General features: G+C 40.4%; 1 protein-coding gene across 1 annotated transcript in view; it reads left to right on the top strand.

The window, feature by feature from the left end:
* Positions 1-9,111, top strand: part of gnpat (glyceronephosphate O-acyltransferase) — a 13,019-nt gene extending 3,908 nt beyond the window's left edge. Inside the window, exons 6-16 of the mRNA XM_053643480.1 lie at positions 588-663; positions 1,402-1,553; positions 1,725-1,855; positions 2,218-2,441; positions 3,019-3,270; positions 3,383-3,462; positions 3,667-3,807; positions 5,153-5,252; positions 5,398-5,491; positions 5,621-5,682; positions 5,817-9,111. Of these exons, the coding sequence (XP_053499455.1) occupies positions 588-663; positions 1,402-1,553; positions 1,725-1,855; positions 2,218-2,441; positions 3,019-3,270; positions 3,383-3,462; positions 3,667-3,807; positions 5,153-5,252; positions 5,398-5,491; positions 5,621-5,682; positions 5,817-5,860 (1,356 nt within the window). The 3' untranslated portion in view covers positions 5,861-9,111. The remainder of the gene's footprint in view (positions 1-587; positions 664-1,401; positions 1,554-1,724; positions 1,856-2,217; positions 2,442-3,018; positions 3,271-3,382; positions 3,463-3,666; positions 3,808-5,152; positions 5,253-5,397; positions 5,492-5,620; positions 5,683-5,816) is intronic.
* The last annotated feature ends 6,150 nt before the right edge of the window (positions 9,112-15,261 follow it).

Below are 15,261 nucleotides of genomic sequence, written 5' to 3'. Positions count from 1 at the left end.
TCTGTTTATTCCTTCCATTCCTTTCATCTGTTTATTCCTTTCATCTGTCCATTCCTTCCATTCCTTTCATCTGTCCATTCCTTCCATTCTGTTCATCTGTCCATTCCTTATATTCATTCCTTCATCCATCAATCCACTCTTTTATCCACACATATATGTCCGTCTCTTCCATTCATTCCTTCCATCGCTTTGATCCATCCCTGCATCCTCTCATTTATCATTTTTATCGCTATAATGTATGGGTGTGTGCCAATCATACGTCCAAGTATAATATTATAGTCTCGTTTGTTTACTTGGGATCTCTTTATCTACTTTTAGGACTCGTGTGAAACTCTGATGATGCTTTAGGTCATATTTATACAGAAAATTCTAAAGGGTTCCCAAACTTTCAAGCACCACTCCACACACAGAGTTCCATTCAGGCCCTGACTATAGGTTACATCACGTTATCCTGTTCATTTCCTCGTTCTTTCCCAAGCTACATGACTAACATCTCAGTACACCGAGTTCTTTTACTCTTCCAGTGAAGTCTGTGCTCGTTACCAAATCCCGTCTCACCCGTCGTGTCTCTCCGTCGAATTCCACAGAACGGGTACGCGCCAGTCGAGTTCTTCCTCGAAGGGACCAGGAGCCGAACGGCAAAATCGCTCACCCCGAAGACAGGTAACCCGCCCGTCGAATGCACGGCTGGGAATTCTCTGGGTAGGGATTAGAGGGAATGTTTGTTTGCTCAGAAGCTGTGAAAGTATTGGCATCCGGGAGCACATTCTGAAAACTTTCCATTAATAAGGGTAGATCAGAAGTATACATACCCTCTGGAGTATGGGAATTCTGGGTGTTAAACAGGGACAGATCAGAAGATATCACGGTGCAGGAAAGTTCTGGAGAGAATTGTTCTGCTGGCAGACGTTAAACATCATTTGTTCAGTTAATACAATCTGCATGAAACATGAAACCCGTCTGGGATGTTGACATCGGGGGGGTGGGGGGCCTGGGGGGGGGGGCGGCGCCGACTCCTGCATAATATAGTGCAGCGTCAAGACTTTTCCCTCTTTGTGATCCGTTTATTTATTTCTTTATTTCTGTTCCCTTGAAAATAAACGAGACGCGACAGGAAAAGGCTTTTGTTAATTCCGTTGTCTGCGCCGAGACTCTTAAATGAAATCCCGCCGAACAGCTGCATCAGAAGTGATTTAATGCTACTGCCGTGTTTACGGATGAGAACGTTTGGTGTGATGAACCCAATTCTGATCCGGTCATTAATCAGATGCGGCGCGGGCGTGGGATCGGGGTCGGTGGGGGTTGGGGGGATTGGGGGAATGGGGGGGGGTGGTATCTGTGATCGTTTAAACTTGTTTTGTTTTTTTGTTGTTGTTCTTTTTGTCTGTCTGCCTCTCTCAGGTCTGCTGAATATAGTCATGGAGCCGTTTTTTAAAGGCGAAGTCTTCGATGTGAACTTGGTTCCTGTGAGTATAAGCTATGAGCGAATTCTAGAAGAGTCTCTGTATGCACGTGAGCTGCTCGGAGTACCCAAACCCAAAGAGTCCACGTCTGTGAGTAACTCTCCAGCTCTTAGTATTGTCCGTCTCTCTCTCTCTCACGCTCTTTATATATATATTCCCCACAGTGAAGCATGGTGGTGGGAGCATCATATATATACTCTTCATTCTCTTGCTTGTTTTCTGGATTCTGATTCTCTCTCTCTCTCTCTCTCTCTCTCTCAGGGTCTGTTGAAGGCCAGGCGGATCCTCAGTGAGGACTTTGGTACTATGCACGTGTACTTCGGCGCTCCGGTGTCTGTGCGTAGCCTGGCGCAGGGCCACATCAGCCGCTCCCAGTACAACCTGGTGCCCAGGTAATGCAGGTGTCCATGAAGCGTATTACGTAAGCATTCACCCACCCCCTCGAACCCTCCCACTTTAATTCAGGTTGTTTGTCATCAAGCTGCACGACATAACTCGTCATTTTGAAGGGTGTGTTTTGTTGCGATCAAAATAGTTTGCAAAGTTATTTTAAAAAATAACCCCCAAAAAAAGTGAAAGTATTCGTCGTTGTTGCGGTGAAAGCCCTAAATGAGTTCTGGTGCTACCTGCTTCATGCTTCACTGTGGAGCTGTGGAACTGTGGAAGTGCGCATCACTGCGCAACAGCATTCAGAGTGAAGCACGGGGGGTGGTAGAATGCAGTGTTGGTGATCTGTCCCGCGTGTCCCTCTCAGACACGTCCCCCAGAGGCCGGTGGCGGACACTCAGGCGTTTGTGAATGACGTAGCGTTTCACCTGGTGCGGCTGCAGGAGGAGAACATGGTGCTGAAGCCGTGGGCGCTGATCTCCACACTGCTCCTTCAGAACCCCGACGGCGTGGAGCTGTCCGCTCTCGCCCAGCAGGCAGACTGGCTCCGGCACCTCGCACTCAGCTTCGGGGCCTTCCTGGACTGGCCAGGTAGGAGCATGCACGTTTCTACAGACACGGCCAGTAGGGGGAGCTGTAGCGTGTAGATTACATTCATAGATCCATCTTTTAATCTGATTCTCTCTCTCTCTTCTTCTCTCTCTGTTTCTTTCTGTCTCTCTCTCTCTCTCTCTCTGTTTCTTTCTGTCTCTCTCTCCCTCTGTTTCTTTCTGTCTGTCTCTCTCTCTCTCTGTTTCTTTCTGTCTCTCTCTCCCTCTGTTTCTTTCTGTCTGTCTCTCTCTCTGTTTATTTCCCTCTCTCTCCCTCTCTCTCTCTCTCACCCTCTCTCTCTCACTCTCTCTCTCCGTCTCTCTCTCCCTCTGTTTCTTTCTCTCTTTCTCTCTCCCTGTGTTTCTTTCTGTCTGTCTCTCTCTCTGTTTATTTCCCTCTCTCTCTCTCTCCATCTCTCTCTCTCTCCCCCCCCCTCTCTCTCTCTCTCTCTCTCTCCGTCTCTCTCTCCCTCTGTTTCTTTCTGTCTCTTTCTCTCTCCCTGTGTTTCTTTCTGTCTGTCTCTCTCTCTGTTTATTTCTCTCTTTCTCGTTCCCCCCCCCCCCCCTCTCTCTCTCAGATGGGGAGCCGTGCAGTAAGGTGATAAGCTCCAGCCTGACCATACACAGAAACTTGGCGCGTGTGTCTGAGGGACTTGTGCGCCTGGTCGTTCCTGAGGCGTCGGGGGCGGAGCTGAGTGCAGAAGAGGTGGAGTTTCACCGAGCGGTCAGCGTGCTGTCCTGCGCGTCCTACAGGAATCAGTCGCTGCATGTGTTCGTGAGGCCGGCTCTCCTCGCCGTGGCCATGCAAACCGCAAACTCCAACAGGAGAGGTGAGGGGCGGACCGCATGATTATCATTCCTCTTCTAGAAACCATGATGTTCTTATTTATTTATGGATTTATTTATAATATTTATTTGACTCCCTGTGATTTCCTGTTCCAGACGAGCTCTACAACAGCTTTAACATCCTGCGGAACATATTCTCCAATGAGTTCATCCTCTGCCCCGGAGCCTCAGTGCAGGTCAGAACACGTACACACACACATACCTCACACACCGCACACACTCTCACACACACACTCACACAAACAAACAAACTGAATCTGTTGTGTAGAGGTTTTTTTATTTTTATTTTTTATTGGTTAAAATTGTTTTTGTTTATCTCGTGCTGGTTATGCTCAGGTCAGTGTGTGTGTGTGTGTGTGTGTGTGTGTGTGTCTGTTTAGGACTTCGAGGAGGCATGTTGCTTGCTGGTGAAGTGCGGCGCAGTCCAGGAGCTGAAACAAGAGGTCGTGATGTCATCGAGCGGACAGACGACACTGTCCTTCCTGTGTTCGCTGCTGGAGCCGTTCCTGCACGGCTACCAGGTCATTCTTATTTATTTATTTATTTTAAATGACCCCTGATTCAAATAAAAATATTTAATGTATTTAGAGGTGTATTAATTGTATTAAGTTGGAAAGCATCGGTGGGGGGAAAAAAATAATCAGCGATGGCCTTAAACAAGTGATAACGGGAGAACGTGTTAATCATCCGGTCAGCTTCCTGTTGCGATGCCGGGTGACGCTTTAGGGCGCGTCTCAATCAGCTCCCTAGTTCAGTAGTCAGGGCACTGATCAGGGAGGCGGCCAGTTTAAGTGCTGTCTCGATCGCAAAATCCTTCCTAATAGTTTCCTAAACTTATTACACTAGGTGATAATCAGCGGGAATAATGAACTTTGAAGTGGTAATGGTGACTCTTAATGGTGGTAATGGGAAATCTTAATGGTGGTAATAAGAAATCGTAATGGCGGTAATGGTAACTCTTAATGGCGGTAATGGTAACTCTTAATGGCGGTAATGGGAACCCTTAATGGCGGTAATGGGAACTCTTAATGGCGGTAATGGGAACTCTTAATGGCGGTAATGGGAACTCGTAATGACTGTAATGGGAACTCTTAATGGCGGTAATGGGAACTCTTAATGGTGGTAATGGGAACTCTTAATGGCGGTAATGGGAAATCGTAATGGCGGTAATGGGAACTCTTAATGGCGGTAATGGGAACTCTTAATGGCGGTAATGGGAACTCTTAATGGCGGTAATGGGAACTCTTAATGGCGGTAATGGGAACTCTTAATGGCGGTAATGGGAAATCGTAATGACGGTAATGGGAACTCTTAATGACGGTAATGGGAACTCTTAATGGCGGTAATGGGAAATCGTAATGACGGTAATGGGAACTCTTAATGACGGTAATGGGAACTCTTAATGGCGGCAATGGGAACTCTTAATGGCGGCAATGGGAACTCTTAATGGCGGCAATGGGAACTCTTAATGACGGTAATGGGAACTCTTAATGGCGGTAATGGGAACTCTTAATGGCGGCAATGGGAACTCTTAATGGCGGCAATGGGAACTCTTAATGACGGCAATGGGAACTCTTAATGGCGGTAATGGGAACTCTTAATGGCGGTAATGGGAAATTGTAATGGCGGTAATGGGAACTCTTAATGGCGGTAATGGGAACTCTTAATGGCGGCAATGGGAACTCTTAATGGCGGTAATGGGAACTCTTAATGACGGTAATGGGAACTCTTAATGGCGGCAATGGGAACTCTTAATGGCGGTAATGGGAACTCTTAATGACGGTAATGGGAACTCTTAATGACGGTAATGGGAACTCTTAATGGCGGTAATGGGAACTCTTGCGTCACTATCTGGTGTGTGTGTAGGTGGTGTGTAGGTGTCTGTGTGAGGACCCGCAGGAGGATCTTCCCGAGAAGAACTTTGTTCCTGCCGTGAGGAACTTTGCTCTCCAGCTCATCCTAGCAGGTGACCTCGCCACTTTTACTTTTTACACTCTGCAAAATCTGTGTACGGTTAAGTGCAAAAGTTTGCGCACCCCGAGCTGAAACTGTGTAGCAGGACCGTGTTTTGTACGGAGCGTGTGAAGGTTTTCTCCTCTCGCACGTTGCAGGAAGTCTGAGGTATTACGAAGCCTTGTCGTCCGATTTGCAGAAAAACGCTCTGGCTGCACTGATACGGCTGAACGCTGTCAAGCAGGTCAAAACGTAAGCTGGTCTTGATGATGATGATGATGATGATGATGATGATATGATTGGCCGAGCATTTTATTTTATTTTTTTGGTGAAGTTTTCTGTTACCTGACAGGTTTCGTTTTTTTTTTTTTTTACGCCCAGTGGCGATCGGGTGTTGCTAAAGATCAACAAGATGGCCGTGAACTCGTTGGAGGACGCGCTGGGTAAGTGTGATGTCATGTCCTGTCCCGTCTGAGAGTTTTAAACACTTTATGCAAAGCCTGTATCGTTATCATTCATAATTTATACTTAGCATGTCTGTAAGTGTGCACTTCATGACCCAGTTTCCATCTCGCAGGGGGTAACATTCCCACCCAGAAGCCTGTCCTCGCTCGGCTGTAAGCGCACACACACACACACACACACACACACACACACACACACACACACACACTCCTCTTGATGTGTGCCTCAACTGCCTTCATTAGCATAATTGTTTGCGTCAAGGCTTTACCAACTACAAGGACTGTTTGTCATCGAGCTTTAAGGAGCCGTAACCATCTGGGACACGCTCTCTCCACACACACACACACACACACACACACACACACACACAAACACACACACACACACACACACAGTCTCAGTGTTAGTATCCTGCTGTGTGATCAATGCTTCAGTTTTTAACTGCTTTGAACTTTCATCTTCAGCCATTATTCTTTCTGGTCTCACCAAATGGACTCAGTTACTCTTCTGTCTTTTTTTTTTTTTTTTTTCCTTATGATTGATTTTTTAAAAAGAATGTTTGCCCATTTTATTTATGTTGTTTGTTTGTTTGTTTGTTTTTTTTTGCACACATATAAATCCAGTGTTTTTATTTAATGAATTTTTAAAATTTTTTTTCTGCTTGACCGGAATCAGGTGCTCGTATTTTGTGTCTTGATAAAACGCCGCCATGAAAAGGCGGACCGTCGTTTTCCAGAGGAGAATATGCAGACAACCTAAAAGAAAGAAAGAAATTTTATCCAAAAGAAACTACCACATTATTTGTCTGTCGTTAAGCTAGTTTATACAGTCGGTAAGATGTTTGGTTTAATGTCCTTGATATACTGTGGGTTCTGTTTTCTTATTTTGTAAGAATTGAGTTAGGAGAGATATCTGGTTAACGTTTAGATTTTTGGTTCATTTTAACTTTAGTCTAGGATATCCATCCTTCCATCCATTTTCTGTACCACTTATCCTACACAGGGTTGCGGGGGAGCCTCGAGTCTATCCCAGAGGACTCGGGGCACAAGGCGGGGACACCCTGGATGGGGATAAACCCATCGCAAGGCACTGGTCTAGGATATTTTCCACAAAATGTGGATTTAGTCTGCGATATGCAGTTTAAGCAACTACAACAAGTTTGGATTTGGTCTGGGATATCTGGCTAAAGTTTGGATTTGGTCTGGGATATCCGGCTAAAGTTTGGGTTTGGTCTGGGATATCTGGCTAAAGTTTGGGTTTGGTCTGGGATATCTGGCTAAAGTTTGGGTTTGGTCTGGGATATCTGGCTAAAGTTTGGATTTGGTCTGGGATATCCGGCTAAAGTTTGGATTTGGTCTGGGATATCCGGCTAAAGTTTGGGTTTGGTCTGGGATATCCGGCTAAAGTTTGGGTTTGGTCTGGGATATCCGGCTAAAGTTTGGGTTTGGTCTGGGATATCCGGCTAAAGTTTGGGTTTGGTCTGGGATATCCGGCTAAAGTTTGGATTTGGTCTGGGATATCCGGCTAAAGTTTGGGTTTGGTCTGGGATATCCGGCTAAAGTTTGGGTTTGGTCTGGGATATCCGGCTAAAGTTTGGATTTGGTCTGGGATATACGGCTAAAGTTTGGATTTGGTCTGGGATATCCGGCTAAAGTTTGGATTTGGTTTGATATATCATGCCAAGGTTTGGATTTGGTCAGAAGTGCCTGATTTATACTTGGTCTGGTATATCGGACTAAAAGTTTGGGGTTTTCTCTGGGAATTTGGTGGGGGAAAAAATGGTTAACTTGGATTTGGTATGGGGTATCTGATTACTTACGGTTTGTGGTTTTTATCTGTGTACGTCGGACTCTAATTGTTAGTTATGTCAATTCTATACTCACGTATACACCCATGTTTACAGTGTGTTTTAGCCATAGTTCAGTTTCTCTCCATGTTAAAGTTCAGCCATATGGCAAGAAAACCACATCCCAAAACTAAGCAATTTTTTTTTTATGTAATATTTATATACAATATATTTCACATAATATTCCAAACATATCATAAAGTGCCAACAAAGCAGTAAAACATCTCATGAAAAGCTATGCATCAAATACACAACAGACTCGTTTCTCGTGACATAATTTACGGCGATATTGATGGCGTACCGTCACCGTAAAATCAAGTGTTTCATCTTTATATAGCAGAGCTGTTGCTCTCATACTGTGACTCGCGGAATCTGCGGATATCGGTGAGCTTTTCATTTTATAGAAACGTGTTGATAAAAGAGGAATCATTGATGCACCCAATTCATACCTATCATCATAAAAAAATATTATTAAGCACGTCATAAGCACATCGTGGCAGATCAAAGCAGAAAGGAGATGATGTCATAAAAATGGTAGTTGTTTGTTGCGGACTATATGTGAGCCATTCTGCACCGAAATATTACTTAAAAAAAAAAAAAAACACTCAGACAATGTCTTCAGATGCTACTGACTACTGATTAGACCACCTTCACAGATTTTAACCTTTGACCTGTGTCTTACAGTTGTCTTGAAGTACATAACGTTTGTCATAAAACATATGCTAGCTAGAGTGCACTTAGCATATGTTCACATGCTAGTCATCGCTAACAGTGTTTTGGTTGAGTTTTATAGTGCAGAGTTCAGGTTATGTACGTGTGATTTTTGTATAATTAACAACTGTACAGCTGATTGAACAAAAAAAAATAGAAATTCATTATTATTTTTATTATTATTATAATGTGCCAAATGTATTTTGAAACTCAATTTACTAAAGTCCACTCAGGGCGTTTGAAAGGTTTTTTTTGTTGTTGTTGTTTTGTTTTAATTTTATTTTTTAAATACTTTGTTGAACATTTGCTTTAAAACCTGGATTCTTCTCCAGAGGTCCATCCATTACAGACCTACCCACCCAAGTGAACGCTTTTACTTTAGGACACGTCTTCTGAGTTCCTGTTTTTAGGTCCCGCTTTTCTGGGACGATTCTTTAATAAAAACCTATGCTGAAGAGCTGAAGTAAAGCATGTCTGTAAACCCCATGATATTTCCACCGTAACGTCTTTGCCTACAGCAAACTCTTTTGCCAAAGTCATTTCCTGTTACTGAGGTTTGTATGCTTTCGGTTTGCGGTGCGTTCGGAGCATTAATGATTCAGTCTAATTTCACGGTTTGACAATGTTTGTCTAATGAATAATGATTATATGGTGTGTGTTTGGTATTAAATCTGTAATGACAATAAAGTTTGATAATCGAGTGTGTATTCATGCAGATTGTGTGTGTTTGCACATATATTTAGGCCTTTGTGAGGACAGGAAATGGCCAGAGGTCCTCGCAATGATAGGATTGTGTTACAAGTCTTCACAATCACCAGGTGTGTGTGTGTGTGTGTGAACACATATTTAGGCTTTTTGAGAGGACTAAAAATGACCAAATGTTGTCACAGTAATTGTATGGTATTACAAGTCCTTGCAATCACCGTTTGTGTGTGTGTGTCCAAAAATGACCAAAGGTCCTCACAATGATTGGATAGTTTTAGAAGTCCTCACAATCTTTGTGTGTACGCACACATATTTAGGCCTTTGAGAGGACCAAAATGACCAAATGTTGTCACAATAATAGTATGGTATTACAAGTCATTAAAATCACAAGGTGTGTGTGTGTACACATATGTACGCTTTTGCGAGGACCAAAAATGACCAAACTTTGTCACAATATTAGGATGCTATTACAAGTCCTTGCAATCAACAAGTGTGTGTGTGTGTGTGTGTGTGTGTACATATTTATGCATTTGTGAGGACCAAAAAATGGCCAGCGGTCCTCACAATGATAGTCTAGTGTCACAAGTCCTCACAATCACTGTGTGTACACATGTATTCAGTACTTTGTGAGGACCAAAAGTGACCAAATATCCTCATCATGACAAACATTCACCATCACCTGATGTGTGTATGTGTGTGAGAGAGAGAGAAAATCTGTAATCCATGTACTTTTTGTAGCTTTCCATGCAGAGCTCCAAATCTCCTCTAGATGGCACACCGATCCTTTCTTTCCCCTGCTCCCGGAATGACAGAAACACATTTCAGGGGTCAGATGAACAGCCAGAATTCCTGTGAAGCTTTTTTTTTTAAATAATAATTTGTGCAGTCAGCCTTGTTTTGCAAGCTCGTTGAGTGTAATAACCAATTTACACTTTCCACACAGCTCTTATTTCTGTCCTTTATGAAACTCGTGTACGCTTTCACGCCTGTGACGTCGGCACTAAATCAATTCTCCTTAACTTTGTTCTGTAATGTAAGTTTTTGGTGTGTAGCGTATTCCAGTGGCCGTCACCCCTCTCCGTGCTCAGCTTTGTGCTTTGTTGATCTCGACAGCCGCTGATTGATTAGACTCATTTAGCACAACACATTTGCATTGAACTGGCAAGAGACGATGCATAGACGGACGTGACGGCATACGACGCTGCTGATGTCGACAATATTTCCATAAATTTGATCAAACCACGGCGCAACGAATGTCCGTTAAAAAATGAGTACTACAAATGTAGCGCAAAGGTAGCCGCTTTAGATACCGAGGCTAACGTAGCTAACAAGTAATGAAAGTTTTTCTCAGCAAAGAATCTTTTTATGTAAAGATCTGCCTCAAATTGATGCGGTTTGAGGACACAGTGTGACTTTCGAAGCGTCATCTTTAAACGTGAGGTATGGGGACGCTAAGACTAGCTGTTCTAATTGTGTAACAACAATACATACAAAAATATACAATTTTACACCTTTTCGCATTATTAATTCACTTATTAAAAAAGCTTTTATGTACCTACATATTAAGTACAACCTCAAAGAAGTAAGTTTGCTAATAATGAAAAAAAGAGGCTAGTTCAAGAGGCTAGTTAGCAATCCTAAAGCTAGCTTTTTTTTCCCTCACTGCTAGTCATTCTTACTAAACTTTTTATTTATTTTTATTTTTTTTTAAAGCACAACACTCCCTCTTTCCCACTTCCGCGTAACCTCTCCTCACCCTCTCGGCATTAAACACACTTTTTTAAACTCTCGGGAGTGAGTCGTTATATTAGCTGTGCTTGAACTTTAGCTCACAGGCGGAGCTTCGTGTCGGCGCACGAGGAATTTTCCTCCATCACCGTGCTGACAGAGAAATGAACGGTAATCCACAGACGACGACCGCAATGAAGTGACGGCGCAGAGAAGATTGAATACAATCCAATAGAATCTAATTGAAGTGGTGAACGCCAGTCCCTGGACAGCCATCTCTCTTTATTATTTTTGTCATGATCTCTGACACACAAAAAAACTCGGCACCGCTTGCTGTCATCGAGCTGCTCTGCTGCGAGCATGGCCGAGCAACGTAGAGGGAAAAGGATATTGGGGTGAAATTATGGGTTGTGTGTCAAAACGTTACTGACAAGTGGAAATAGCTAAAAAAGATATGTGTAGTATGTGGAAGTTAGTTAAATGTCCACACTTTAATAAACGAAAAAGCAAAAGGATTTTAACTGAAAGTCGCAACGCTTGCAAATTTGACACCATATCCAGCGACATCGGACTTGTACGTTCAAATCGTACATTTAAGATTTTTACATTGCTAAAGCATGACAGATTTTGGGTAGGCATTGCATTCAAGGGTTTTTTTTTTTTTTTTTTACATTTTGGGAATTCTGTAACGGTTACCATTTTTATGTATTCGTAGCATTTACGATTTTCATGTAGTTATAGCATTCACGATGTTTATGTAGTAATAGAAGTTATGACTTTATGTAGTAATAGAATTTACGATTTTTATGTAGTTGTAGCATTTACGATCTTTATGTATTCGTAGCATTTACCATTTTTATGTAGTAATAGAATTTACGATGTTTATGTAGTAATAGAAGTTATGACTTTATGTAGTAATAGAATTTACTATGTTTATGTAGTAATAGAATTTACGATGTTTATGTAGTAATAGAAGTTATGACTTTATGTAGTAATAGAATTTACGATGTTTATGTAGTAATAGAAGTTATGACTTTATGTAGTAATAGAATTTACTATGTTTATGTAGTAATAGAAGTTATGACTATGTAGTAATAGAATTTACGATGTTTATGTAGTAATAGAATTTACGATGTTTATGTAGTAATAGAAGTTATGACTTTATGTAGTAATAGAATTTACTATGTTTATGTAGTAATAGAAGTTATGACTATGTAGTAATAGAATTTACGATGTTTATGTAGTAATAGAATTTACGATGTTTATGTAGTAATAGAAGTTATGACTTTATGTAGTAATAGAATTTACGATGTTTATGTAGTAATAGAATTTACGATGTTTATGTAGTAATAGAAGTTATGACTTTATGTAGTAATAGAATTTACGATGTTTATGTAGTAATAGAATTTACGATGTTTATGTAGTAATAGAAGTTATGACTTTATGTAGTAATAGAATTCACGATGTTTATGTAGTAATAGAATTTACGATGTTTATGTAGTAATAGAAGTTATGACTTTATGTAGTAATAGAAGTTATGACTTTATGTAGTAATAGAAGTTATGACTTTATGTAGTAATAGAATTTACGATGTTTATGTAGTAATAGAATTTACGATTTTTATGTAGTTGTAGCATTTATGATCTTTATGTATTCGTAGCATTTACCATTTTTATGTAGTAATAGAATTTACGATTGTGATGTAGTTCTATAATTTATGATTTTATGTAGTAACAGAATTTACGATTTTTATGTAGTCGTAGCATTTACGATTTTTATGTAGTTGTAGAATTTACGATTTTTATGTAGTTGTAGAATTTACGATTTTCATGTAGTTATAGCATTCATGATGTTTATGTAGTAATAGAAGTTATGACTTTATGTAGTAATAGAATTTATAATTTTTATGTAGTTGTAGCATTTACGATTTTTATGTAGTCGTAGCATTTACGATTTTGATGTAGTAATAGAATTTACGATTTTTATGTAGTTGTAGAATTTACGATTTTTATGTATTAATAGAATTTACGATTTTTATGTATTCAAAGCATTTACGATTTTTTGCATTGTAAATGCCATAGCATTTGCGATTTTCACATAGACATATCATTTAGGATTTTTACAGTTGTAGCTGTTATGATTTATATGCATCCATAGCATTTATTAGTTTTTACGTTACAGTTTTTTTTTTGTTTTTGTTTTTTACACTGGTGAAATTCCCTCTGTGGAAAACCAATTCACCGAAGGGGAAAGGGTGCAGGACGGTAAAGATGCGTTAGCTTCCGGTAGCCGTTAAACATGAAATCAGGTTTCTCTTTTAATTAAATGTCGTTATATTTTTTATGTATGTTGATTTTTTTTGTGTGTATATATTTTTAGTCTCATTTATGTATTATATTTCATCACACTGTATTTTTCTTCTTTATATGTTTATTTGTATTTATTTTGGATTTCATTTTGACAATGTTTTATTTTTTTTTTGAAAGAAAGTTTAAAGCATGAAGTTAAAGTTTAACTAGTTAGGCACTTGATAAATAAAGAAACAACAACAATATTAATAATATTAATCGGTATGAATTGTTAAATTTGGTTAATCAATAAAATGCACAGAAATACAACTGATTGAATTGGTAAGATAAAAAAGGGCAGCAGATCGCAATCTTTGACCTTAAATTGACCTTGGGTTTCAGAAAGGCACTGTATTAATAAAACTTAAGAAATCAAAATATAAGAAGTAAGACGAAGGAAAAGGTTTGTTGTTGTTGTTGTTTTTGGAGAAACCACAAAGCGTCAACTCCTCTATCTTGAAGACTTTCCTGTGGTGGAAAACTTTGCTTAGTTACATAGCACTGACACGCGAAACTCCTTTCAAAAATGCATATCTCTTTTGGTTTACCTGCCAAAACGTATTTCATCAGAGCTGTGCCATGATTATTTGCCCCTCGGCCCCCTGGGTAACGGCCCCGCAGTGTGTGCATTACAGCAAATTATATTATGAAATTACAGCCTCTCCGTCTGATCAGCACTATTCAAATGAGTGCGTCTAGCACATTAGCCAGCCCGTGTGTGTGTGTGTGTGTGTGTGTGTAAATGCGAACGAGCGCACTGTAATCGCCTGTGTGGCTGCGGTGCTAGCCAATTAGCATTACCAAATGAGTTCCATTGGGTTTCAATGGAGCTTTTCATTAAGTGAATGGTGAAGGCTGCTTTAATTAAAATGGCTTGATAGGTAAACTTGTTCATACTGCTGCCAAAAAAGCTTTCAGCGTTACAATTACAGCGCATCAATCCTGGTTTCGCTCTCGCTCTAGCGCCCGCTCTCGCAGCCTTTCATATTTGGTGATAGGCCAGTGAGGACAAACTGAATCAAATGCAGCAGGCGTATTATAATCAGATGAAACAAATAAACCGCTCAGAATCGCTGTTGCATTAATGCCGGCCCGCTTTTATCACAGAAGTGCTTCGGGTTAGCTTGACCATCGATCCAGCTCAAAGACGAGGATGGCTCATGGACGCACCAACATTAATGTAACTGCAAACAGATAAAAAAAAAAACAACAAAACATGACATTCTTTAATGACTTGAGAATTTTTTTTTTTTTTTTTTAGAGAGGTCCAAGTGCCACCGGATGCTGGGATACTATTGTAATTATTTTAAAAGTATATACATATATTTATTTACTCATTTGTAACAAGAGCCTAAAATATTCCAATACATATTCCGATAATAATCCGATATGTCTAAAATATTCCAATAAAATCAACAAAACTTTATGTATTCGAATTTTTTTTTTTTGTATTTAACATCATTTTTTATGTAAAAAACAAAAACAAACAAACAAACAAAAAAAAACCCTTACATGTGAAGATACATTGGGATTTTTATTTTGCTTAATTTTTATATAAACAATAAAATGTTTTGTTTGTTTGCATGTATGACTTTCATTTAATTCAGTTTTATTTGATTTTATTCGATTGGATTTGATTTGATTTATATATATATCATCTTAGGTACTTCATATTAAACCTAGTAATATTGTTACCAAACCTATGAAAGAAATTCTTACGGGTTTTGGTTCTAGGGCTTGGTACATACGCAGAGATCCTACGTCAACCCAATTCCACACAGAAGACCGTAACCATTCGTTAAACACGACAAGTTTGCAATGTTAACTTTGTTGATTTCCAGTCACGTTATCATTTCTGCCCGAGTACCACTACTACTACTACTGTGAAGATCCATCATTCCCGAGTTCTTCGGTGACTGTTCCAATATATAGAAGGCGCCCATGCAGGAATGGCAGAGGCGCTTGTGACGTTAGAAGGAAACTTGAAATATGCTCAACTTAATCAAACAAGAGAGCTGACTCCATAGACCTTGAAACTGAGAATAACTGGTACAGAGCGTGTAGAGCAGGGATGGATGGAGGGAGGCAGGTGTCAGGCAGGGTTATCGCAGCCGAGGAGAGAGATACGAGCTATTCGGAGAGAGGCAGACCGATATCAGTCTCGTCGCTCGCCTCCCACTGAGAGCAGAGGCCACCGGAGTGAGCTGTACGACCTGTCA

Source organism: Ictalurus furcatus, chromosome 2, assembly GCF_023375685.1.
Source record: "Ictalurus furcatus strain D&B chromosome 2, Billie_1.0, whole genome shotgun sequence".
Lineage (NCBI taxonomy): Eukaryota > Metazoa > Chordata > Actinopteri > Siluriformes > Ictaluridae > Ictalurus > Ictalurus furcatus.
This window is presented reverse-complemented; position numbering and strand designations above follow the sequence as displayed.